The following is a 25287-nucleotide window of genomic DNA, read 5'->3' as shown; positions in this document are numbered from 1 at the left end:
TATAAAGATCTGTGTACCGGAGAAGGACAAAGACTACTTTTTTAAATCACCCTTTTCAGTTCAAATGGGGGGGAGTAAATGTTTTATTTCGCACATATAAGAGCAGGTTTAGCAAGTTATACAATAAAAGTCACGAATAACATTTAATTTTTTTTTTTTTAAGTTGTCGTTTATATTTATTATTCACAGAATACTAAACGACATTAGAGGTGGAATTCGTAAAATGGATTCCGTTCTATTTGTGCATGTTTTTATAACGTGTTTAATATATATATATATATATATATATATATATATATATATATATATATATATAATAATATGTAGGCATTTTAATAACTCTCCTTTATTTAATTTTCATAAAAAAGAAAACGAAGTATTAGCAATAAATTTAAGTATCTATAAAATTGTTAAGGCTGTATATTTGCTTATATACGTTCCTGCCTAAATCTATATTATATTCCAACCACAAAGACAAAAGCCAAATAAACAAAATTTGACATCAAATTGACGGGTTTCTATTGGTCGAGAGTTTGAATAATCGATGACATTCATTATGGATTTGTGAAAAAATGGCGTTTTTAACGTCAGTGAAGTTGTTATCAGAAATTTGGGAGTAAAATTAAGATGGATATAAGTACTTATATAATCAAGAACCGTTAGTAGTGCATCATGTAGCTGAGCCATTAGCAAATCGCATGAATTACGTCAAACTAAAGTTTGTTTAACTTTAAACCTTCTTTAATTGGAATAGGATATATATTTATTTTTACCGACTGCGTCCATATTGTTAAATTGTTTACATTGTCCTATAGAATTCCTAACCCTGCTTAGTCGGGTAACAAAAGTATCATGAATTACATTAAGATATGTACCAACTTATAACTAAAAAAACACATAAACAACTTACATGTTTCCTTACGATTAATTTTCAATAACACACACAAAGAAATTCCAGAAATATTAAATAAGGTTAATGACCGTATACCGAAATTGATAAAGGTCGTTAAAACATCGTAAAACTTAAGTTTACAACGAGTTTTAATTTACTGTTATAATTAAATGTTTATTAACAAGTCAGCGAGAATATTGAATAAAAGACAATTAAAAAAAAAAAAACGAAAACGAATCGTTTGAAATTCGAATCATTTTGTTAATGTGTTGAATGAATTATGAGTTTATTTAAATATTTTCTAATCTGCTATCTGTCAAATCGTACATATTATAAAAGCCATCGAATGTCATTGGTCACTTATAAAGAATTCTGTTATTTTATTTTTTTATAATTGTGTTCTAAATTTAAACATGTTGGTCGAATATTCTAGTAGCACAATTCGGAAGCGAAGAAGAAGAAATGGCGGAACATACTTACTGTGAATTAATATGTATTTTGTAATTCTTAATTTATTTTTTTACTATAAAAGAAAGCTTAAATTTGTCAAACGTATGTTCTTAGTCTTGGGAATATGTCTTAAATTATTACTAAGGCGCTTACATTTCTTTTGTAAGATCAACGATCTGCAGTCTTCAAAAGTGACAAAAAATTTTAATGTTCTTAGAAATTCTACAATTTTTTGCTTCCTAATAATATAATTTTACTCGTGATTGTGAAATAGTATTGTATCGATGAACGAGAAACAGAAAAAACCTAAAATCGATTAGCAAAAAGGTATTTTTTTTAATCATTCACTGTTTTTGTAAGATAGTATTGAACATATTTATAGACGCGACCTTCAAACGATAGTAATATAAAATGAAATTTAAAGACGTTTGAAACTTTTTGAATATAAATACAATACATAAATAAACTAACCTGATCCTGCGGCTCCATTGCAAATCTCTGCTCCTGGTAACCATGACAACCGACAAAAAAGGTCGCAGACAGCAGGATCCAAATGCACACATCCGGCCCGGCCCATCCCAGCTTCCTGCGCGTTATTCTATTTTCGAATTCCGAATCATCCCTGCGCCCGCGCAGCTTTAACGTTCGTTTAAATTCCGCCGCCATTTCGGCTCATATGTTCGTTGCATGGTCGTCAATTTTATACATTTGCTTCGATTTCTCATCTAGCGTATGTAATCTGTAAAGAAAGAAGATATTTCATTAACAATCTTGTTCTCAAAAACTGTTTATGCAATTTATTACGTAATATTTTTTTATTTTATTATATTTACACACACACATACACGTATACAACCACATACACAAGTACTTCAATTTATAGTCCACACATACATAATATATTAGTCAAATAAATAATAGCACTGCCCAACAACACAACATCTATTTGTGGCGCTATCTTTAGCTATGTATAATATAGCTATATATAACACAAACTTTAGTATTGGATTGATCACACTCGCGTTTATGTGCGAAAACTTTGTATAAATAAATACAAAATAAAATCTATAGGATCGTCTAACCAAGTCGCGAATAAATCACTTCATGAAAATATTCATTGTGTTTTACAACGAATATACAAACAAATGTCACACACTATTGGATTGGACTTGTGCGTGATACTGTAGTACCGTTTGCGCCTTTGCGCCTTTTTGCGCAAACTGGTTTAAGCGAGTAAGCGCGAAACAGCACTAGAGCGTGAACTTGGCTTCAAAGATTACACACATTAAATGTAATTAACTAAATATACAGCATATTAATTACAATAAATTGCTTTAAAATAAATTGTCCCCGCAGGTGGTACCACATTAGAAGTAATATTTCTAGTTTAGCTTAAACATTAAATATAATTATGATAATTTTCGTCACTGTTTATATAGTAAATCAATAATATAATTATTATATTTAAATGCTTTAATTTAACATTACTTATAATTAGTATAGTTTAATCTCACGCGTAGAAAACAAGTTTTTATATAATTAATAAATATCAAACTATGTTTAATAGCTTTGCGGACTTAAGAGATAAGAATGGGAGATTTGTTCCCATACGGGTTTCTGAGACGTAAATGGTTTACATAGTTCAAATTACTTTCTAAGTGGTAGCATTTAATAGTCCCGTTTGGGTACCACCATGGCAAACAGCAACATTAATTATTGCTACCAGTAATTTGTTCCAATTTGAAGGGTAAGTAAGCCAGTGTAGCTAAGCCAATAAGTACGAGGGACATGTCTTAGTTCCCAAGGTTGACGCATTGGCGTTATAAGGAATGATTAACACAGCGCCAATACCACATACCATCAGGTAGACCATTTGCCCAGCCGCCAATTCATCATGTCCAACGTCGGATTGGTGGATATAGTCCAATTTTGTTTTTTTTGTCGAAATACAAAAGGTTTAAAAGTGTTAATATTTATTTAATTTAGATTATCTAAGTTCATTATCACTATACTTCACATATCGGTCGCCCAACATAATGTGTCCCGCACATGCCTAAGCCATGTGGTTTAAGTGCGCCGGAAGTATAATAACTAGATGTGACTATAAAACAATAAAAATAATTTCGTTTCCTTTACTTTACGATGTCGTTTTGGTCTTCTGAAGATTAGTATTATAGTAAGTTTTATGTATCTTTATTAAGTGTTTCTGTTTGTTTGTTTATGAAATGAAATATATTCGGATTTGAGAATTAAGATTACAGATGGCGTATCATAATAATCAATAATCGGTCGTAATAACACATTCAATGTCTATAACAATAGACAATAAATTATATAATATATAAATTTTTTAATTATAATATTTACGACATTCAACTGGTTTTTTGACACATAAAGTAGGTTAGTTGAATTGGCCAAGATGGAATCGATAAATTTTATAGGAAAAAATACATAATAATGTTTAATTCCTAAGTATTTCAATGGCTTTTTTTTATATTTATATGTTAAATAATATACATTTTCTCAGCTTTAATTGTGTGTGTGTTTTTTTATGATTTGAAGAATCTTAAAAATACCTACTAGATATATATTTTTAAATTAAATAATATTACAAAACTTGATTGTAAGATTATATATATTTTTTCAATACTCAATAAATCGTTAAATTGATTTTGTCGTAAAACTACGCACAAGTCACATCCAGTGTCTCTAACCTACCGATCCATGTGGCACGACAAATATTATTTTAACGCCTACTTTTTATTTATTTTTTTATAATTGTGTACTTTAGTTAATTATCGCGGTCTGCGCACAAGATGGTGATGGTTTCCCATGACCTTATGGTTTTATATCAATTCTGTAAAATCAGGATGGGATGTTTATTGATGTTTTACCATAATATAATAGGTATATTGACCTTACAACGGTTCATGGCAAAAAAAAAGTTGTGAAAATTTACAATTTATTTGACGTCTTTTAACTAGCGAAAATTTGTTTGTTAGTTTTGTATTTTATAAAAGAAAGTTTGGTATAATATTAAATACATAAATATATATTATTAATTTCTGATTGTGAATAATCATATTGATAATATATGTTTTGAGGCAGAAACGTCTCATTTTAAAACTTAAAAATTTAAAGTTCAAAAATCCCAATTAAAATCTCACGCTCTTCGCGTTCAAGACTTTTTTTTAAATTCGAAATTCAAAAATGTTGAGTAATATTAAGTGCTACAATTTCATCATCACTCGCAAATTTATCGCACGACGCCCACAAATTTCGGAATATGAATGTGTGTGGTCCTATCACAAAAAAGTATCGAGTAACTGCGACCCATTTGTAGGCAGTACGATAAACATGTGACCCAGTAAAAAATATTTAGTGAAAAAGCGAGAAACCAATGAACAAAATAAAACATTTTTTTTGTTACAAGAGATTGAAAGGAATTTGTAGAATTGTTTGTAATGTATTTATAAATCATAGTTCTGGGTTTGTACAATAATTCTATGAGACAAATTTTTTTTGGTTGGAAGTTGGAAGTCGGTGATACTCTCAAGCTATGGACATTGGACAGCACGTAAAGCATGACCAATTCCCCCCCATCAAACTATAGTACTACTAATAATGTATGTCGTTATATCTTTTAAATATTTTTGAGATAGACATCCGCGCCGTGGCCGAAAACAGACAACATATGCAATTTAATATTTTGACAGAGAGATTTTATTTGAGAGTATCTTTGAGGGATCGAATCGGAAATTAGTGAAAGAAAACTCACAAATTAGCGGAACCACGGATCAAATAACAATGATGTCGAATTAAATATATCTATATTGATTTGAATATTATTATAAAACGTAACAACGTTATCTATTTTTTAAATTTTATTGTGTGCTAGGAAATATAAATAAGAAGTGGTCCACTTGGCTGTAAGTGTTTACATCTGCGTCAAATATTAACATTTCTTAAGCTGCCAATTTGCAAATCATGTTTCAAGTATGAGTTTTAAGTTTCTACTGATAATTTTATGGCTATATACTGTTTTTTTATTTACTTTGATTTTTTCAACAATATGAGTAGTTCTCACTCAGTCTTAAGCGTAACTAGTGCCGACTGTAAGCGTTGTTATGTCGATCTGTCTTCCTCCCAAAAACAACTTTTAAGTGACCATCTGGGCACCTCACCGACGGTCTCCGGTGATACCAGTATCCGCGAGGCAGACTCCAGTGTGTGGGTTGGAAGTCTGGTATGACGGAGGAACGATACAAATGTGATATCATTTTATCTATTTATATATAGAAGATATTTGCTAATTAATTCATCCTATCAAAAATTCGATAAAACGTCGCCAAAATAAAGTTGCTCTATATTCATTTAATTCAAGTTATTTTATTCATATTATCAAATAAAATATATTTTGTAATATATAAACCCGAAATTAATAATAATATCAACGTCAATAGCGCAATGGTTCTAACCTCTTAGTAAATAAAAGTCGCAGATTCAATCCTAGCTCCATGGACTTTTGCCGTCCCATTTCCTTACACTTCATTGAAATATTAGTAATTCCTTAAAATGAGTATTATTTATAATAATATATTAATAAAATTCACATCACAAACGTTTAAGGTGTCCTTGATATCATTAATTGATTTTCAACTTTAACTTTTATTGAATGAGTTTCTTTCGTGAATGCTTTCTTTGAAATACTTTGAAGACATTAAAGAGTGACTTAGAGAACAGCCGCCGGTATTCCTGTTTCGTTTTAATTTTGTTTCCCATTCTCTTCTATATTTGTAAGGTCGTTGAACTCAATGGTATCTTATATTTGAAACGGACCACATGCGTTCTTGAAATTTCTTCATAATGTTTAACTATTGGAAGTTCTTATACAGAATCGATTGGTTTGATCAGATTTGTTTCATTATCTTCATTGGAATCATTAATTAATTATTTTTCTGAAGTATATTTTCTCTAAAGTACTGTATTTCTTCTAATATAAGTTGAGATAAACGAGGAATATATTTAAAGAATGTTATGACGATCAATTCGATATTCAGTGTATAATTTGGTAAGTTCAGTTTAAAGATTGCTTAACAAAGGTCATCGTTTATTAAGAATAAAGTTATAAGCTCAAGCTTATTTCCACCAGGATACTCTATAACACGAAATTTGCCTTTATCGCAGAAGGACATGAAAACTCAAGTGCTTGCTCGCTCTAGCTATAATCGAAATGTTCTATCACATTCAAAAATATATGCACACTAGATTAAAATTTACCAGAAACTGCTTGGTATGTCTATCTACATTGCAATACCAAGTATCCATACATTCGTAATATAATTTGTATTTTTTGCGGTCACTATTCTTACATTAGTCAATTCACACACACTAAGACATCTTGTAGGCACACATGCCAATAATTTGAGTAGAGAGGCGCGCCATCGCGAGTAAATAGATTTATATTTGATTGTGACTGTAGATTATAATGGAGATTTTTATGGCATCGGCTTGGGGACTATCAAATAGGTCACCTGGTAGTAAGTGGTTACAATTGACCTTTTTTACATAGCCTTGGCAAACTTGGCAACTGAGATGTTACTTCTCTTGTGCTTGTAGCGACACTGGCTCACTTACCCTTGAAACCGAAACACAATAGTAAGTTTTCCTGCTTGAAGGTAGCATTCATTATAAGTGGTTGGAGCCAATGGGCTTACAGAAAGCTTTTCAACTCAGTAAATTTTGTCAAAGATTTTATATGATTGATTACTATAGTTAGTTCTATTTTCTCACTATTGCATCGTACAATAAAATCTTTCAATCAATACATATAATAAAATTAGAGTGACTGTTTGTAATATTAAAATAACCGCGTTTTACTAAATGCATATGTATGTATACACGGTACATATACCTAAATAACATTTTTTACAATTTTTGTCTGTCTGTCTGTTTGTTCCGGCTAATCTCTGGAACGGCTGGACCGATTTTGACGGAACTTTCTTTGGCAGATAGCTAATGTAATAAGGAGTAACTTAGGCTATTATTTAAGAATTATATGGAAAGTAATAATAAATTTAGGCTTTTTTATTAAATTCAAACGCGCACGAAGTCGCGGGCACAGCTAGTAATATATATATTCCAGTCTAGTCTATTAATACCAGGAGACAAGAAGATTGCAGAAGATTAATCAGTAAAAGGGTATTTTAATGTCGCAAGTCCAAGTGAATTAACTTAGACTTGTGTCCAAAATTAGATATAACCCAGACGGTGCTTTCAGGAGATAATGCGTTAGATCAAACCTACAGTACTTATCAAGCTAATAATATAAATCCTAGTCGAGGATTTTCCAGACGATTCAGAGTTCAAAATACTGTTATCCTAACGCAAGTGAAATAAACTTAGTTGTTAACAGACCGATGTATTTGTTTTGGGTAGTGTGTTTGTATGTTCGTATGCTCGATGTTGCTTAATTTTCTTAAACGGAAACAAATGTTAAGGCAAGAGAAATGTTTGTTTGTTAATTCAATTTTGATTTAGATTATTCGTTATGATTTAGGATGGCTTAGTGGATTGAATCGTGAAATGTAGATGTGTGTGTGTGTGTGAACCGACTATGGATTCAAATTCAAACCTACCTCAAGAAATACATGATAAGAGTCCTTATAACTACAATGATGAGAGTCTCACGATCTTCCGATTGAGACAATACGACGTATCAACGATCAAGAAGATCCAAACCGAAGGTTGTGGGTTCAAAACCAGTCAGGCATTAAAAATTTCATACGATTGAAATGAAATTCTGCCACATACGTATCCGCATTGAAGGAGCGTGATAGATCTTGCCCAGCAGTGGGGTTTTCACTGACTATTACATAATCAAAGTCAAAATCTTAATTAAATATAGGAACTTATTTATTGATTGTCTAAAGTATCGACGTGTTCACTATTGTGAGTTATAGTTCAAAATACTCTTTGAGTATTTTATAATTATTGTTAAACAACTAAAATTACGTGCTCTGCTCTGCTCCTAATATATAATAAGCCTATCATACAATACGCTTACGCACGAGATATAGCTAATTGCTACATATATTATGTAATCGGATATACATATTATTGCTTTTGAGATTATGTTACTGATCATCGATATAAGCCTATATACAATTATATACTTTATTGTATACAATACTAAGTAAAAAAAAAGTGCGTAGGATTAATACGCATTGATTATATATGTAGTAATGGGCGTATTTATATCTAATTAGCAAAGTTTTTTATACAACATAGTAAAAAAGAATGTGGGTATGCTAGATTAAATATATAACTCATATATAGATATTAATAATAATAATAATACTAGATATTATTATTTTAAAATTATTTGTACCAAATTTTTTGATTTGTTAAAGAAAGCAGTTTTCTTAATATTACGTATGGAAACTTTTATGAACATATTTCATATATTTAGGAACTTATATTTAATGGGATGCAAAAAATACGAAAGTTGCGAACTGAGAAACAAACAAACGTGTTTTATTTTAGATTTTTGAGTCAGCGATGTTTTTAAATGCCACGTTTTGTGGATCAAAAGTAGCTACCACACAAGTTCTATGACGTAAGCTATGAATCACAGATATACGCAAAATATTTGACTAAAATAATAAAAAAATAAAATGTCGACCCAAATCCGAGCCGAGGCTATAAAAAAAAAACAATAAAGAAATTAGGACATTGTATTTTAAATTTCGAATTCGAACTCACCTTATTCTCTCACCACACGTTAATAAAACGCACAAAGAAAATTTTCCAATGAATATTTTAGATAACAAAAGGATTTAGGCACGGGCCGGCGTCGCGACGTTACCGACTCGACTGGACGTACATTCAGATAAATTCTGTATCGTGTATTTTTAGAATACGCCCCCTGCACGTAAAGTTCATTAGAATTGAGGGTTAACCACGTGGTTTCCGTTAAGGGTAAACGATTATCATAAATAGTATTAGCGCCAATAGATATTGTTTAAATCGACAAAGATAACATCCTCCCGTTAATTTTTCTACCAAAACGTAACGATAAAAAGGCGAAATGTTACGTCACCTGAAACTTCAAATAGGAATCTAGGCAAGAATATTGAGAATCTACGATCTCGATATGCCTTTTGTAAATATTCTAATATTCATTTTTAACAATTATATCGTTAGGATATCTGCCTATGTCGCATATTATTCATCCACATGTACTTATAGCAAAATAAAACAAATATATAATTTGCACGTCATACTATGAATACAGTTAGAAACGGTAAAACAATATTAAAAAACCTATGTCATATATTTTTTTAATATATGTGGGTATGGTTATATACATATATATAATATTAAATAACGCTAATCTCTTGAAGCAACAACTACTAGAAGCAAACACATAAAATGTCCAGAAAAAATTACGACACAATAAATACAGTGTAAACGGGATACAGTAATTAATTTAAACACGCTCTACCATAGACAATGACTCATAATTGAAAAATTTCTACTAATTATTCATATGAATCGAGTTTTTATTCGTTTCAGGCTTTTGAAATATTACGCAATTTCAAATAATTTATATTAAAGACTTAATTACACTTAAATACAGAGATCGAAATGAAACATAATTAATTTACAAATCATGACTAAATGGAACGAGAAGAATTTCGGCGCATTCCACCGTTGAAATGCAATTAAATTATTATGTTTAATGTAACATTAATTAAATAGGAATATGCTTTATTAAAATTGCAATCGGTGGGGATTTGTGCAAGCTCGTCAGGGTAGGCACAACCCCCTCATCTTAAACTAAACAGCACTCCTTCGTTCCAATACGTTCGTTGTCAATGCCAAGGTGACCCAGTGGTTAGAATGCGTGCATCTTAACCGATGATTTCGAGTTCAAACCAAGGCAAGCACCACTGAATTTTCATGTGCTAAATTTGTGTTTATAATTCATCTCGTGCTCGGCGGTGAAGGAAAACATCGTGAGGAAACCTACACGTGTCTAATTTCAACGAAATTCTGCCACATGTGTATTCCACCAACCCGAGTTGAAGCAGCGTGGTGGAATATGCTCCAAACCTTCTCCTCAAAGGGAGAGGAGGCCTTAGACCAGCAGTGGGAAATTTACAGGCTGCTAATGTAATTAAGCGGACGCAACTTCGTTCCAAACGGATGTTAATACATATTTTATATTAAATGATCAAATAATTGTAGCGCAAATGAAATCTGCGTTTTGATGTCCCTATAGTACGAGAGTTCACTCATTCGACATGGTAATATAGAATTAGAAAACCGATGGCGTCCGGATAAATAGTTCTAGTTATTCCGCATTCTGATGTACCAATGTATATAGCTAAGGTGTTTATTTTAAGCCTCAATAGCGTCGAGGTTCAATAGCTTTCGACTTCTTAGTGAATAGCTCCACTGGTACAAAATTACAGGCAGTAATTACAATATTTAAATAGCGAATCGCTGTCATGTAAGTCATTCAAAATTTAAAAGTCAATTCTCACAAAATTGGTTATTGATATTTAAGTTTTACTAAATATAAATCAAAATAGTATCAATGGCGAAATGGTATACGGACCTAGCGATGTAACAAGTCGCAGAATCGATGTATTCTTTGGGCTATTGTCGTTGCTACTTATAGCACAAGCTTTCAACCTAATTAGAGGGGTGAATAAGAATATCAGTTATTCCTTAAAATGATACATTTCTATTTATTAAATGACAAAAACAGGACTCATAAAAGATTCTGAATCGTCGTATTACAGTGCTGAATTAAATTGAAAGCTACCACCGGTTCGGAAAGTATAATCTACCAAGAATAACGGGCAAGGAACTCAATAGTTACTCTTTTCCACCATTTTAATTTCAGAGTATGTTAGTAAACAATAATATTTTTTTTGTATATCATGCCTAGAAGTCTATAAACCCAAGTCCAAGCTTTTTTATATTTAACAGGCAGTTTAGATAATAAAAAAATTTACTCAATTTGAGCCAATGGGTATAAGGTAATATTACCCACTTGTTATGTAACTGTGAAGATACTGTATCATAACAGATGCATGGCAAGTGACTGCTGTTGCGAAGGTGACTTGGCTCTGCTATTTGTATCTGTGTAACCGACCATTATCAGTTAATGTGATAATGTGATATGTGCCAGCATTTAACTCAATATTGCTAAACGTATAATTAAGTATTTTGAGAATATTTCAAGTGCCTACCTGTTACCATTTATTGATATCGGGCAAAAATCGGCAAAAAAGTGTCCCGTTTTTACCCGTTAGGTAAGGAACCCTAACAAATATGACAAACACATAAAATATACTTTATTCAAGTAGGCTTTTGAATCGTCATTTAACAAACTATTTGAAGTAATGCTACCACCGGCGTTTTTACCCGTTAGGTACGGAACCCTAACAAATATGACAAACAGATAAATCTTAAGATTAATATTTATATTAGTTTTCCTTTACGGCAAATGTAGAGTTATGCAAATTGAAGCTTTTAAAATGTAAAGACTACAACATAACTCGCTTAGTTACAAAGTCGTATAGAAATATGTATCACAGTGCTAAATACATTCTATTTAAATTCCTCATACGCTAAAAAAATGTAAATATTGGCGTAGATTAGACACTTTGTAACATAATTATAGATAAAAAATCGGTACTTATAATTTTTTTTTTATATAAATATTTCATTTTTAAATATGTCCAATGCGCACAAGCGAATGTGTTAAATACATTTTAACTGTTCTATGTACAGGGTATATAAGGATATATACATATACTTAATATATATCTAGGGAAATCTATCTCGAAACTATGAGGTATTATTAATGAAAGTTCTACGTTAATCGGATTTATAAAAAAACAATAAGCTTATTAATGTTTCAAAGACCAAATAACGCCTCCTTTCTTCTTAAAGAGAAGACTTGTTACCGCCACGCTCCTCCAATATCCTCCAAAATCCTGTTTAGCGGATACATATAACAAAAACTATTATAACAGTAGTTTTACATAAATCTAGGCTATCAAAGGAAAAAAAAACACTTTTCAAAATTTGTCACGATGAAGATTTAAAAATAAACATACATGTAGCGTGTAAATCTTCAATGTGCGGCACGCTTAAAATACCAGTGCATTATTTCTGCCCTTACTCTTTGCATGCTTTCGTCTGTCACTAAATTTGCCCGCACTGCTATACCGTGTTTTTTTTTTTTTTTATTTCGCGCTGAGGTTTTACTGAAAAGCTGACTTTATAAACTGACAATACGGCGCAAAATTAATTTCCTCGAATGTATCTGATGGAAATTAAGCTTTATACAGTTAATGATAAGGTATATTCTCCATTGATATATCCGTAATATATCTAAATAAAGTTCTTTATCCCTTTAGATGTAAGTCCGTGATGCATTTAATTCTGTGTCTGGTTTGATTTAGACTCTAAATTCGTCGGCAGTCTATTTGTTTTTAGTTTCGATTTTGTTATTTAATTAGATTTATATTGGGCATATACGTTTAGTGACTAGTTTATTTGGCTGAGTATATTGAAGTTGGCTGAGACTCCTGCGCCTCGGAAAGCGTGCACCGCCGTTGACAATACTCTTAACGATCTTTAGCAGCCTGTAAATTTTCCCACTGCTGGGCTAAATGCCTCCTCTCCCTTTGAGGAGAAGGCTTGGAGCATATTCCACCACGCTGCTCCAATGCGGATTGGCGGAATACACATGTGGCAGAATTTCGTTGAAATTAGACAAATGCAGGTTTCCTCACGATGTTTTCCTTCACCGCCGAGCACGAGATGAATTATAAATACAAATTAAGCACATGAAAATTCAGTGGTGCCTGCCTGGGTTTGAGCCCGAAATCATCGGTTAAGATGCACGCGTTCAAACCACTGGGCCATCTCAGCTCTCAACGATCACTGGTGATATTTGTCACCAGTCATCGAACCTTCGGATTATGAGAGTAGGCGAATACAGAGTCCACCAATCTCGTAATTTATGATCTACGACACTGCGCAGACAGTCCCCATTGAGATTGACTACTACAAACGAAAATTGCCATACACTATCATTGAAAATAGACAAATTAAACACGTTACAATAGATAAGCAACCACTTTTGATTTTTACAAGCTTCTAATGATCTTGCAATGTTTCTTAGTTTGGTCAAATCTTACATGCATTTTTTATGGCATACTAGCTGCGCTCGCGAATTCGTGCGCGTTTGATTTAACGAAAACTTTATTGTTTAGTTCCCAGATTTTACTATATCTTATTAATTCTGTATTAGGCAGCTTTTGTGATATTAAGTCGTTGGTGGGAGGCATCCGACTTGACGGCGGAGTGGTGACATGCGCGAGGGCTGAGGGACAGTATTAGAACATTGTAGCGGGAGGTTTTTATTATTTCATATATGATACTAAAATCAAATCAAAATCGGTCCAGCCGTTCCAGAGATTAGCCGGAACAAACAGGCAGACAGACAAAAATTGTAAAAAATTTTATTCTGGTTTAAGTACCGTGTACATAAACGAGTATATTGATTTATTAAAAAACGGTTATTTTGATATTACAAACAGACACTCCAATTTTATTATATGTATATAGTTGTATATATATACGGCAAACGAGCAGGATTTGAAATAATGTTGGCCCAATTTCAATGACTTGAAAGGTTTAGGTGTATAATTCATTAAAGGTTTTGATTAAACTGGTATATACGACGCTGCTTGTTTAAGTCAGAAATAAATATACCGACCAATAAACGTGTATATTATGATATACTTGTATATGTTTTATATAGAACCTTATTCTACCTTTACGTATTTTTTTAATTCAGTTGAATGCAAATTATTGGTGAATATTATATTATTTTAGCTTACCTTACCATAATAAGGTCACTAAAAAAGAAATTGGACTGAACAAATACGACAAGATAAATTCTCTCAAATACATGTTTCTCGGCTGACCGAAATTCTCAAACCAAAACTGAAAATGATTTTAGTATTAGTTGATTGTCAGGCAGGATATTTATATTTTTTTGATTCGATCACGTGATGTTTTAACATAAACTCACGACTGATCCCTGCCACATATTTATAGCAAGCACTAATTATTTCAAAAGATATGTATTTGAACAGCTGCTTTAGGCTCCGAGAGGGGGCCAGAAATAGACGTGATGGAATACAAGTAAGAAGAATTAAGTTGGAAGTATTGAAGCTTGTATTCATTTTAATATAGAGTTTTATCATGTTCCGACTTGGTGAATGACCTTTTATGTTTCAGTATAATAAAGTTGACCTATGACGAGCTCCGTGGTAGAGTAGTGTATACACCGGTTTTCATGGGTACGCCACTCGGGCTCGATTCCCGGCCGAGTCGATGTAGAAAAAGTTCATTAGTTTTCTACGTTGTCTTGGGTCTGGGTGTTTGTGGTACCGTCGTTACTTCTGATTTAGCATAACACAAGTGCTTTAGCTACTTACATTGTGATCAGAGTAATGTATGTGATGTTGTCGAATATTTATTATTATTATTATATAACTGTGTTATATCTGGGATAAGGACTTTTCTCCTTTGGTCGAGAAGGTTAGGAGTTAATTCTACTAAGTTGGTGAATCGTGTAGTATTTTGTATTAGAATTCTACCATAGCCGGAAGCCTACGGATGGTAGGCACGAGATGAATTCTAAATACAAAATAGGATTTGAAGCCGTAATCATTGGTTAAGATTCAATTATTCTAACAACTGGGCTTCTCTGTCCAGTAATGTACATATACATATAGAAACATGTTTTATGTATTTTCAGTGTTTTTGTTTTCAAGAAATTCGAAATAATATCCCAAATTCCCAAATTGATTTTCCAAATCGATTAATCTTATAACTGAACTCTGGATATTTTAAACGTGTAGTATGTGTGTAAGGTATTTAAGTATATTACATGGATATGATTATTTTGAAATTACACCGTCCATTTTAACCGATGATTACGGGTTCAAGCCCAGGCAAGCACCATTGAATTTTCATGTGCTTAATTTGTGGTTATAAATCATCTCGTGCTCGCCGGTGAAGGAAAACATCGTGAGGAAACCTGCATGTGTCTAATTTCAACGATATTCTGCCACATGAGTATTCCACCAACCCGCATTGGAGCAGCGTGATGGAATATGCTGGAGCATTTTTGAATGAGCAGATGCAGAGCAGATGCAGAGCAGAGCATGAGCAGATTTGGAAATCTTCGCCTCAAAAGGAGAGGAGGCCTTAGCCCAGCAGTGGAAAATTTACAGGCTGCTAATGTCATGTATGTAATGTACTCGTAAAATATATTCAAAAGCGACAGGCAACGCTTTCGAAATAAGAAAGAACGAGATAAGAATCACAGTTAAGCATTAATTATCAAAAACCAACACGAAGACAAACAATCTATTACAGTTATAAAAAATATTCATCGCCTTATTCGACATTATCAAGCAAATATAACCTTTATTTCAATCGTACGAAAGATTAATTTTTCATGTATTACATATGCACTATGAACAAATGTTAGATGACATTTTTGTATAATTTATATTATACGTAAACGTTATCACAATCTAATTGAGATTTATTGTGATATTTAAATATAATTTACAATTATATTTTATAACTAAATTGGGTTCTTTATATGGTTAATTAAAATTAATCACTGGGTTCTTTAATGGGTGCAGATTAAATAACTGATTTATTTATTATTATAACTCGCAGTAGCGTTAAGTTATAGAAGTATACTTAAACCTTATTTTATATTACGACCACGTGGTACGTGGTTCAATGAATGGGAAACATAGATAGTCATCAAAGGTACTAAGTAGTAAGTAACTTATTAAACTTGGTTATATTCTTGAGCAATGTTTACTCATTGTTGATGAGACACCGAATCATCCGGCTTCGCACGGGTATAAAGCTGATGTTTTATATACTAAAGAATGTATAACAGAAAGTACTACGTTACTAAAGTCTTTATATACTTCAAAAACGTAGAAATATATAAGTCGCTACAAAAATATATATGCAGCAGAATGTATTGTCATACATTGTATGTTTTGGGTATTTTGGTAAAAATTTTTTTTTTTTTTACATAATATACATAAAAAAAGTTTAGGTATATTAGGACAATAATTGAAAACTAAGCGAAAAATTGACACTGACTTCATATGCTATGACACTCGAAACACAACACAACCCTAATCTAACATAAATACATACGTCATAACCGGAAATCAAACCTCATACAATGGCGTATCTAATTGTAACCACAGCACGAATTAGTCCTTAACTAGTTGTAAAATTAACATATTTTGATGCTGACTGTACATGGAAAAGTTTCTTAGAATCATCTTGTAACAATAAAGCTCGCTAAACTCGTCCTGCAGGAAACCGATTGGATCTCGATCGACAAAAAATATATGAACTTTGAGAGTAGTAAATGAGGTTTTTATGATGAGCCCTGGTTTGTTTCGACCACTGCCGCCATTCTCGTGAGATATCAGATAACTGCACAGGAGATAAATTAAACAATTGTGTGTGCAAGCTAGAGTAGACTTATCTGTTCCTCGTTATAATTCGACGGGACGACAAAGGAATGACTAAAAATAGTTTTAACACAGGATTTACGTGCTATCCGAGTGCTAACTTCTCAAGTCCTGGTTAACTTTCTGACTGGTAAGCCCTTTGCAAGGGTTGCATCCAAAACCAAAAAAAAAATGTAGTAAGGTTGTATATGATCTGAGAAAAAGCTTGAATTCTATATTCTCGATCTATTACCTAAGATTAAAAGTAAAATGAGACGGTATACCGATAGACAAGGCGGCATGGTCGGACCGTGAGTTTAGGGGGCCCTGGGCTAATACTACTTAGGGGCCCTATATGTACACCTATATATACACACCTGAATGTAGACTTGAATTAAACGAATTGAATGGGTTTGATTAATTGTAGGACTCGCACGGCTCTGTTTCATTTAATAAAATTAGGTAATTCTTTCGCATTATCGTCTATTTTTGACTTTGACTTGAGTTAGCTGGGCCCTTGATCCACGGGGCCCTGAGCTGAAGCCCAAAATGCCATACGGTAGATCCGGCCCTTAAGGCGGGTTGCAACTTAATATTTTTAATGGCCCGCTCCAGAAATCTAACCCGGAAACTCATGATCTGCATAGACGACTTAGACATAAAAGTTATAAATAATTACTAATATTCATATTTATCCCTCCATTTAAGCCTAAAGCTTGTATTAGGAGTGGGGACGACAATAGCCCTTGGGGTCAGAATCCCGCGACTAATCCTATTATAACCGAAAATCAAAATTTAAACATCCAAAACGTTATTTTCGTATCGACGAACTTCTAAAACCGTGAACTTGTTTAACATAATCACTAAATATGTTAAATTTATCAAATCATTTAAAAAAATGAGGTGTCGTGGTACATTCGGTTGGAACGAAGTAACGCTTTATATTATGTAATAAATAACATACACAATGGATTCAATAAACAACGTTGATAATATATAAATAAAAAGGAATGAATTAAGACAATAACAAAAAAATTGTTATTTTTTTTACATTATATTAGCAGCCTGTAAATTTCTCACTGCATGGTCTAAGCCTCCTCTCCCTTTGAGGAGAAGGTTTGGAGCATAATCCACCACGCTCCAATGCGGGTTGGTGGAATACACATGTGGCAGAATTTCGTTGAAATTAGACACATGCCGGTTTCCTCGCGATGTTTTCCAGCACGAGATGAATTATAAACACAAATTAAGCACATGAAAATTCATTGGTACTGCCTGGGTTTGAACCCGAAATCATCGCTAACCACTGGGCCATCTCGGCTTGTTCAAATATGCTATATTGTAATATAAAACAGAAAGAAACTGAGAAAGAGAGAGAGAAAGGTCACCTGCAGGAGGCATAACGCTTTATCCTTACGTGATTATTTCTGCCAGTTCACTTTACCGTAACAAAAAATAATCTTGCAATAAAATTAATAGAAAATATAATTTTAAGTTTAGTATAAACACGATTTTACTTAAAGAATGACGATGTCGTGGCAGCGCCGTAAGCCACACAACTTGCAATATTAAGAGCCATTACAATGACGAGCCAAACCTACCAGTTAACACTTCATATTAAAACTACAAATATCAAAATAAAAAAGCAAACAAGTCAAGTAAACGATGCCGTACAATTACATACTGTCAAAATGTTTTAAGAAGTAGCAAATATATTTTTCATATACTGAGGTGTTATTACGTTTCGTGAAGTTAATCATTGGGTTTTAAAGTCGTTCGCGAGCGGTCGGTCCACTTTAAGCACGCAAAGAGGAAAATATAACTCACATGTCAGGATATGAGTAAGTATTAACAGTATTTTCGATCACAATCGTATAATTTTAAGTAATTATTACTACCTTGTGTCGTACTACTTAATTTAAACTCATTTTTTTTTAATTTCGAAACGGTATAACGTAAAAATATTACTGTAAGTGATTTTCACATAATGTTGACTGTATTTTAGCTCAGTGGCTCGAACTTGTAAGTCTTAAACGATGAGTGCGGATCTTAACTACCGAAATGTCATTTGCTTTATTACTGTTACGACGACCGTGGTCGAGAAGTGTGTACACCAGTTTTCATGGGTACGCCACTCCGAGGAGGTTCGATTCCCGGCCGAGTCGATGTAGAAAAAGTTCATTAGTTTTCTGTGTTGCCTTAGGTCTGGGTGTTTGTGGTACCGTCGTTACTTCTGATTTTTCATAACAGAAGTGTTTTAGCTACTTACATTGGGATCAGAGTAATGTATGTGATGTTGTCCAATTTGTTATTTATTATTATTATTTTACTGTTTCATCTTGTGCTCCCGGGGCATTGGAAGAGGCTCCCAAACGTCTTCTCAAAAGGAGAGAAAACCTTAGTTATTAATGGGACTAAAAGATATTGCTTTAGCTTTGATTATTGAAAAACAAACTATAAGGGTATATATGTATATGCGCGATCAACTATAATAGAGAGAACCCGCCTTGTGATGTTATAAATGAAATATAATGCATAAATTCCTTTGTTTACCCGTTTTACATTCATATCTCATTACCTGGCAGATTGTCGTTGGAGCTCTTTCTCATCAATGAGGTGATCAGTTACAACAGTATTCCAGGAAGCATCCAAAATGCCTCTGTTTAATAAATAATTGTTAAAGAACGCTTGTATGCAAAAGGTTACTTATGAATGTAATTAATGAGTTCATGGTTGATACACTTTGGAAATGAAACGATCGCATCCTGGTTATTTATTTTGATAGTGAATATATGTGTTGTGATAAATTCAAAAAAGCCGCTGAATTTCTTTCGCCGATTCTTCTCAGCTCAGGGTATTTTTTTTTCCGAATCGGTGGTAGTGGTAATTTAACAATCAATAAAGGAGTGTTTCTATATTGGATAAGGGAATTTGATTTGCTTTGATTTATTCCTACCATATTCTTTGTTTTGTTTATTAAAATTTGCAACCAAGCGGTACATTCTATCGTTCAATATAAGAAAATGATTTGTAATTTGATGTCAAGATGAAAATTCACGAAACAAATTTCAATGAACAAACTTTTTTTTTTTTTTTTTATTATAGAGCTTAGTCATCAATTTGACTATATCGCTCTGTACTGTAAGCAGTTTACATTAATTTATTTTCTTAATTTTAGAATATTAATAACTAATTTATACAATTTTTTTGCTTCATATGATGTAGGAAATGCTAAAAAGCTTATACAGTGCGCAATAGTTAAAGTAATGCCCAAATCAACATTAATATCCTGTCTTAGGGACTCGCTCCGGCCGCATTCCAATAGAATATGGTAAATATCTTCGATTACACCGCATTCGGTGCAATTTGGGGAATTCACTTTCTTCATTAAGAAAGCAAAACAGTTTATTGGAAGGTGGCCGGAACGGAGTCTTCAAATGAATGAACAAACTTTCTCCGATTTATTTAAAAGGTTTCACTGGCCACTCAAGAGTATGTATAGAAATTCATTAGCCCTACAAGGTACTTGAATATAATGAACAAAACCACTTCGAAGACACGCCGTCTTTGCGGATCTCACTTCGAATCTATAATGAGAAAATAATAAAAAACTTAAAAGTCATTGAAGTTTAGATGCAAGATTTTGGAAAGAAGAAAGACATTTACATTGGTTGATATATATTTTTTGAGTTGGATGTCGTGTTCTATGTGTTTGACTTTTTATTTATTATATTCTTATATCCTTCTGAATTACATGATCGTTAGATTTTTTTTTGTCGATTAGGCAAAAGTTTTAATTAAGTAGAAGCCCGTTATTTTCCCACTGATGGGCAAAGGTCTCTTTTTGCATAGAAGGCTTGGAGCTTTAATTCCAACACTGCAGTGTAGGTTATAATTATAATTCAGAATATATATATATTTTTTAATAAAAATTAAAACTATAAATAGTTATAAATATTTTAACGAGTTCAATTGCAACTGTAATAAATAACAACAATACAGATATAGTGTTGACATAAAAACAACAAGAATCCGTATCAACGAACCCGACCACCGATGAATTACCCAACTTGGTAGCTGTACGTCCTTAGAATAATTATAAGGCTGATTATCGACTATTAGCAGTAATAAATAAGACGTTCTACCTTGCTGAGCCCAGTCCATAAACCAGTTAGCTTCGCTAATAATAAAGTGACAAGTCTATCTGTGCTTCAGATAACAGTCTTTATTCAAGGTCATTGATCTTTCTATCTAGAATTTACAAGTAATAACTCACCGAAAATGTTTTCCGAATGGGAAAGGAATTAGCTAAGTACCACCTCTACTTTGGTTACTTATCCTTTAAAACATCACCCATGATTTTCTCATTTATAAACGTCTATGTTAATATTTTAAATATTGGTCAAGATTACTTAGGATACTGGACTTCGATATCTTTATTGAAATGTATAAAATACTTTGTAACTTTAACTTCTGTGGACAAAAATGTTTGTTCCATGAAACCAATCTCTACTGTGATCAAATTAAAACAGGTGATGTTCTATTTAACCTCTCACATAAGCAAGTGATAGCAATCTTGTTAGAGCTTTCATAAAAGCTTAGTATTATAACTATAACGGTACGCATTTTAAAAGACTAGCCATATGAGCAGGAGATGTTATGATCTGTACAAGCTTGGATTTTGTTACTATCATAGACATAACCGTTTTGTATTTCTCGTCTACAAAAAGTAGACACGGTAACTTAGAACCGCTAATTTGAGCTTTCCAAGCTTTTGAAAAACGAGGCATTTATATTCTAATGAAGGATTATTTTTATGAATTATTTAGACGGACGGTAAAATAAACCATCTGATGATAAATGCCTACAACTGCTCATAGAGTCATTGGCGCAATACGAAATATTTTGACCATTCTTTCACCACCAACACGTCACCAACCTTGGGAACTAAGAAGGTATGAGCTTGTGCCTGTAGTTCAAACCGGAACAAAGTATTTCTACTTGGCTGTAGAAATAAATGATGTTGCGAAGCCATACTACCAACATTCAATCGTCTGCACCAATATTTTTAACAGCTTGAATATAAATCTAATATTTATTGATGAGTTCCTTAGGAATTTATGTCTAGATTGAGTCGATGCTACATCTGGAAGAGCAATGAACTTGGTATCCTTTTAGATCCGAAGAATGTTCCATCTAAATCGGTATTCGCAACTGTAGACTGGCGTTCCTTAGCTTTAGGTTTTTTTAACCAACATTAAAAATGTACATATCACAATAATTCCGATACTTAGTTGTATATTTAAAAAAATTATGTCGGTATGTCTGTTTGAAATTTATCGGCACTGTTTGACCAATCCATTTGAAAGTGGACACATATTTTTTCATAATTATAATTTTTTTTTTATTTTCACGATTTTGTTACTCACGGCTCGATAACACTGCAGCACGTCAACTTTAAGACCTTTTAACCGATCCCCATGACAAAACACAGGCAAGAGTTTGTCGGACTTATTATTACGTTTAATGTTTAAGCTAAGTACCTACTAATATTAATGTTTAATAAATATTAATGTTTTATTACAATACGAGTTTCCGCTGTAGATGGTAGGTACATATATCCGGGATCAAAAACCTGAGTGCAGTTCCAAGCTATATTCTATCTCTGTGCCAAATATCGTTCAGATCCTTTTAGCCGTTTTGTCGTGTTTGAGTGACAAGCATTTAACAAATTTTTGCATTTTTAATTTTAAATAAAGTTATATAAGCTTTGTTAAGAGCCAAGATGGCCCAGTGGATAGTACGCGTGCATCTTAGCCGATGATTTCGGGTTCAAACCCAGGCAGGCACCACTGAATTTTCATGTGCTTAATTTGTGTTTATAATTCATCTCGTGCTCGGCGGTGAAGGAAAACATCGTGAGGAAACCTGCATGTGTCTAATTTCAACGATATTCTGCCACATGTGTATTCCGCCAACCCGCATTGGAGCAGCGTGTTGGAATATGCTCCAAAACCTTCTCCTCAAAGGAGAGGAGGCCTTTATCCCAGCAGTGGGACATTTACGGGCTGCTAATGGGCTAACCAAAGGCCTCCCCTTTTTTAAGGAGAACGATTTGAGCTTATACCACCGCACTGCTCCAATCGGTATTGATTGTATATGTGGCAGAATTTCGTTGAAATTAGATTCGTGTAGGTTTCCTCGTGATGTTTTCCTTCACCGCTGAACGAGATGAATTATAAACATGGAAATTCAGTGGTTTTTGCCGAGGTTGAATCCGCAATCATCGGTTAAGATTTACGAATTCTAACCACTGAGCCATCTCAGCTCAACACTATATACATTATAATAAATTAGTTAATTTTAGATCACGGCTAACCAGTTATAATTATATTATAGATCGTTATTTTTATTGCAAATTATAAAATTCTAGAGTAGAAATAAAATCAATCTTCGATCGAATTCTCATTTGATTATAAATGATAAATAACGAATTAGATATATAATATAGTATCAAAATCTGATACGTAAAATGTAGCTGATTGTAGAACAAGTTTAAGGAATCCGATCGTCTTTTTATCAATACAAACTTGTCCGAGAGCAATTTTATCACAACGAACTTGTAACCGCGAACATGATCGTGATATGTCAAAAATTGATATGGAAATTTGACTCTAGTGATCATAAAATTTAAAGGATAGCCGTATGAGATTAGCGTATCAACGTAAGTAGGTTTTTAACATTTCAAAAGAAACACGAGTCCTTATAAAATGGCAGTTCTGTTTAGGATAACGTAGTTAATCATGAGAGTAAAATAATTTTTATGTACGGGTTTGTCGGGTAATTTTATAATGTATGTATACACTCAAACCGGAATAATCTTAATAGATTTAATCTTAACTCAAATTAGTTAAAGTTACATTTTGTAATAAAATAGTTCGAATTATAAAATATTCTCACTAAATGTAATGTAGTTTATATCCTTGATGATTTATTCTTATTAAGTTAAGAATAATTTAAAAATACAAAATTAAATCGATTATCTCTTGATGTTTAAACTGCTGAAACGATTTTGATGAAATTTTTTATGGAGATAGTTTGAGTCCCAGGACAATATAGTCTGTTTTCTTATTGATACCTTGAGGGGGGTTAATCATATTCTAGGTTTAAGTTTCATAAATATCGCAAGGTTAGAGCCTAGGTTTAGCTAGTACCATATACAATACTCTTTCCTAATACGTTTTCTTGGTGGTAGGGCTTTGTACCCGTCTGGGTAAGTACTACCCACTCATCATATGTTCTACCGCCAAACAGCGATACTTAGTATTGTTGTGTTCCGCTTTGAAGGGTGAGTGAGCCAGTGTATTAAGGGACATTTGAAATATGTCAGCAGATTGGCAAGTGGAACGATGATAAAAGGTCACCAATATTGGCACTGTAATTTTTTTTAAACAAACCTTACATTGTCATAATGCCTTACATTGTCATAATTTACTCGGTGGTAGGGCTTTGTGCAAGCCCGTCTGGGTAGGTACCACCCACTCATCAGATATTCTACCGCCAAATAACAGTACTCTGTATTGTTGTGTTTCGGTTAGAAGGGAGAGTGAGCCAGTGTAATCACAGGCACAAGGGACATAACATCTTAGTTCCCAAGGTTGGTGGCGCATAGGTGATGTAAGGAATGGTTAATATTTCTTACAGCGCCTTTGTCTATGGGCGGTGGTGACCACTTAACATCAGGTGGCCCATATGCTCGTCCACCAACCAATGCCATAAAAAAAAAAAAAAAAATGCCATCAACCAACCGTGGCTCTCAACTCAACTAAAATTTAAATGCTTTGTAACTGTAATTCCACCAGCTCAGTAACCCTTTAAACCAAATTACAACCCTGTGTATTGCTTTTTGGTGGTAGAATACGTTATTAGAAGGTACCACCAAATAATACATCATCTATGATATGGTCAATGATCTTGTACTTGTTTGAAAAAATATCGACATCGATATATTTAACTATGTTTCACGTACATTAATTACACAGAACAGCCTTAATTAATAACGTTTATTAACGTATAATTAAATAAAGATATAAATTAATAAATCATGAATATTCATGAAGTATAGTAGAATTTTATACGTCTTGTAGTAAAAATTAGCAAAGCAGCCAGACGTGTTAATATTAATAAACGTGTGAAAAAAATATTTATAGTGTCACCCTCCACGCATGCGTCATAAGTTCCCTATATACAGGCTGTTCTAAAAACCAACTTTAATATTCCATTTGAAAACCAGCCAGCATCGTCTAGGATAACTAAATACCTATCTTCGTTAAAGTGACGTGTAAT

The 25287-nt window shown here is 32.9% G+C and overlaps 1 protein-coding gene across 2 annotated transcripts in view; it reads right to left on the bottom strand.

Annotated features, from left to right (window-relative positions):
• The window catches only part of LOC125073984 (irregular chiasm C-roughest protein-like), an 87331-nt gene that overhangs the window by 42776 nt on the left and 19268 nt on the right, over nt 1-25287 (bottom strand). For both annotated transcript variants that reach the window (XM_047685133.1, XM_047685134.1), the window contains exon 2: nt 1814-2081. In XM_047685133.1, the coding sequence (XP_047541089.1) occupies nt 1814-2008 (195 nt within the window). In that variant the 5' untranslated portion in view covers nt 2009-2081. The remainder of the gene's footprint in view (nt 1-1813; nt 2082-25287) is intronic.

The sequence above is a fragment of the Vanessa atalanta genome, chromosome 26 (assembly GCF_905147765.1).
Source record: "Vanessa atalanta chromosome 26, ilVanAtal1.2, whole genome shotgun sequence".
NCBI classification, from domain to species: Eukaryota; Metazoa; Arthropoda; class Insecta; order Lepidoptera; family Nymphalidae; genus Vanessa; species Vanessa atalanta.
This window is presented reverse-complemented; position numbering and strand designations above follow the sequence as displayed.